This window comes from Camellia sinensis, chromosome 8, assembly GCF_055761805.1.
Source record: "Camellia sinensis isolate YWXY chromosome 8, ASM5576180v1, whole genome shotgun sequence".
NCBI lineage: Eukaryota > Viridiplantae > Streptophyta > Magnoliopsida > Ericales > Theaceae > Camellia > Camellia sinensis.
In genome coordinates this window covers 137,718,647-137,721,947 of record NC_138968.1, presented here as the reverse complement: position 1 = coordinate 137,721,947, position 3,301 = coordinate 137,718,647, and the positions used below count along the sequence as shown (strand labels likewise).

General features: G+C 36.2%; 1 protein-coding gene across 1 annotated transcript; it reads right to left on the bottom strand.

The window, feature by feature from the left end:
* Window positions 1–521: 521 nt before the first annotated feature.
* On the bottom strand, window positions 522–2,082 carry LOC114268712 (F-box/kelch-repeat protein At3g06240). The gene has a single exon (XM_028209926.2). It carries the CDS (start codon window positions 1,944–1,946, stop codon window positions 966–968), a length of 981 nt encoding a protein of 326 aa, XP_028065727.2. The 5' UTR covers window positions 1,947–2,082; the 3' UTR covers window positions 522–965.
* Between the last annotated feature and the right edge of the window lie 1,219 nt (window positions 2,083–3,301).

Below are 3,301 nucleotides of genomic sequence, written 5' to 3'. Positions count from 1 at the left end.
TTTTTGAAACAGATTGTATTTACCAAACTGTATGCCAATCTAGTTTCTGTGATATATATCTTATTTTGGAATTGAACCCTGTTTTCAAAACTGTATTTACTATTCATGTTGCTACTCACTGAGCTATCAGCTGACTTAGTTTTCATCACTTCCAGGTGTTAGAAGGACTTAGAGTGGACTCATGGCATAGCGGGGACTCAATTGCATGGACCTCTAGGGCATTCCTTTAGTTTAGAGTGTTATGTCAAGTTTGTGCATATTTATATTTATTATTATCAAAGTTCATTTAGGATTATTTTTGATATGTGGGTTGTTTATATCCCATAAGTTTGGATGGCTTTTGATTACGGTTGATTTTGCCGTTTATAATTGTGGCATGTCTGGATTGAGTTTTGATTATTTATTATTGGACTATTGTTCAGTTGTTCAATGTGATTGGATTCGTGTTTAGGCTTACGTGTGCCTTGGGCTAAGTCCCTGTGGGCCACGGCCGGTCATGCCCGGATTTGGGGTGTGACACATAATCTAAACATAACCATATTGCATACCATTCCACCAATATACTAAGCATAGGTACCATGATTCAACCTAGAGCTAAGATGTTCATACTTCATAGTAGGCTAGAGAGTTAACACTAGATAAAAAACAACTCAAATTAACATTTGAGAAAACAGTGAGCGAAAATGTAGTGCATCACCGAAAAATGCTCCAGTTCAGCCTCTACGGCTGCCTTCTCCTCCTCGGATGAAGCACGACCATCCTCAGAATCAACTCCATCACAAGCACTCAGTTGCTTCTTCAGGACACCATTTGCTGCAGCAAGCAGAACCAAGCTCTCAGTGTAAGTATCCAAATGAAACGAGTCTGTGCCACCGCAAATTTCAAGAGTCTTAATCCTTTTGTTCGCAGGCTGATAGGATACAACCTTCTGGTTCCACATTTCCACAAGTAGCTCACCATTGTTCCTAAACCCAAGCACATTCGATACCTTCAACCAAACAAACAGAAAATTGCTTAACCCAACTCTCAACAACACCATATTCCTTCATAATCCAGACCTCACAATCCCTACTGGTACAAGGACCACGATTGTCATAGTGAAACACCGAAATTGAATCGCCATACACCGCAACAGACAAGTCCAGCGGAAATTCAGAAACCAACTTCTTGGGTAACCTCATCTCGCGAAAAACCTCACTACCCATATCAAACAACAGCACCACATTGCAGAATACACTGTTCTTGCTCTGACTATACACAACCCAATGCACAGCTCCATTGACAAAAGCTTTAGACCAGAAAAACTCAACCATGTTATGCCTAACAGTGGAAGCATTCACAGTCTTCCATTTCCCAGTACTGAGAGCATAAACCTCAACTTTAGGAGGAACCAAGTAATTCTCTCTCCCAGTCCCAGACAAATACACAACCCTCACAACCTTAGGGTCATTAGTCTGAGGATCGACACCGAACCCAAGAGCGAACATGTAAGGACCATAGTGATCGAAACAGAACTTGGGTTTTGGAAGGGTCACATACTTCCGAATCGAAGGGTTCCAGAGGATAATAGTGTAGGTGTAGCCAAAGCAATCGTCGGAGAGACAAATCAAGCCGTGAAAGCTACCGACGAGTCTGAAGTAGTTGTTGGAGCGAGGCTTGAAAGGGCAATGGAGGTCGATGAGCTCGGTGAATGGTTCGTCGTCGAGACGGAGAGAGTAGTGTTCTCTTCGTGGGTTGAGAGAAAAGTAGCGGAGGAGTTCGTGGCGGTGATGGGTTTGGGAAGGAGAAGTGGGATTGAGGTTGAATTTGAGGTGGGTTGTGATGAAATCAGGGGTGGAGATGAGAGAGCACCATGATTTGCATACGCATCTGAATTGGAGGAGGGTTTTGGCGGGGAGTCTGGAGAGGAGGTTGATTAGAACTGGGCGAGGGAAGTAGTCCGACATTTTTGGAGAGAGAGCAGAGTGAGGCTGAGACAGACAGAGAGAGAGATTTAGGGTTTCTACAGGGGAGAGAGAGGATAAAACTCTAGCTAGTGAGTTGAACAGTAGAGAGAGTGAGACTGCAAGTGCAGTGGAGAGAGAGAGAGAGAGAGAGAGAGAGAGGAGTGGAGAGCAAGGAAATCAGGGAATTTGTCTGCTAGTGTGATTCACGGACAATTTGAAAAAGCTAGTAAAAAGGTGATTTTTAACTTTTTTTTTTAAGTTATATAAAAAAGGTTATTTTTTATAAAAAAAAAAAAGTAATTTTTTAAATATTTTTTACACATAAAAGAATAATTTTTTTTTAAAAAAAGTAATATAAAAAAGCTGATTTTTTATATTTTACACGTAAGGTAATATAAATTTTTTTTACACATAAGGTAATATAAAAAAGGTAATTTTTAAAATATTTTTTACACATAAAAGAAATAAAAAAATTAAAAAAATTCAAAAACTAACTTTTAATCAACTTTTCAAATCATCCATAAGAGACTTGTTTAATTTGAACCCAAATTGTGTTGGATCCAAACCCATTTACAAACCCAATTATTTTTAATTTATTTGAGAGACTTAGGTTTCGTTTGGTAATATCATTTTTTAGTCTAAAAGTCAATAAATTACTAAAAAAATAAAAAAATCAACAACTTATACTAAGAAGTCAAAGATTTCATTTTTTCTATACTTTTTGTATATCTTTTCGTAAAAAACTAAAAAGTTATCTCAAATATACTAATTTTTTGTACATCAAATTTTAACAAAAAAGTAAAAAAATTACTAAAAATTTATTCCCAAACGAGGCCTAAGAACATCCACATTAATCTCACCAAATATAGTTTTTGGTTAAATATAACTTGTAAATTATAAAATTTTCATTCCATCAATCTCAATAAATTATTTTTAAACTAATTTTTGGCCATCCACATTAATATCACCAAATATAGTTTTTGGTTAAATATAACTTGCAAATTATAAAATTTTCATTCCATTAATCTCAATAAATTATTTCTAAACTAATTTTTGGTTAGTTTTGTCACAGTTTGTCGAGGTACTACTCCTTAATTATTTAATAGTTTGGCAAGTTGGTTTGTGGCTAAAATAGCCACAAAAGACAAAATAGGCTATTTTAGCCACAACAAACAAAATTTCATATCCAACCTATAATCATTACAGTATTTTCTCACCAAAAAAGTTAAAAAAGTCAAAAAGTTCTTTTCAAACTAAGCTTTTTTAGCCCAGGCTAAAATAGCTAAAAAAGTTAAAAAGTCAATCCACTTCCCAAACGGAGGCTTTATCATTTTTTTTTGGGAGAGATTTGACCT

Coding starts and splice junctions, on each gene's coding strand:
- LOC114268712 (XM_028209926.2), bottom strand. CDS start 1,946: ATGTCGGACTACTTCCCTCGCCCAGTTCTAATCAACCTCCTCTCCAGA.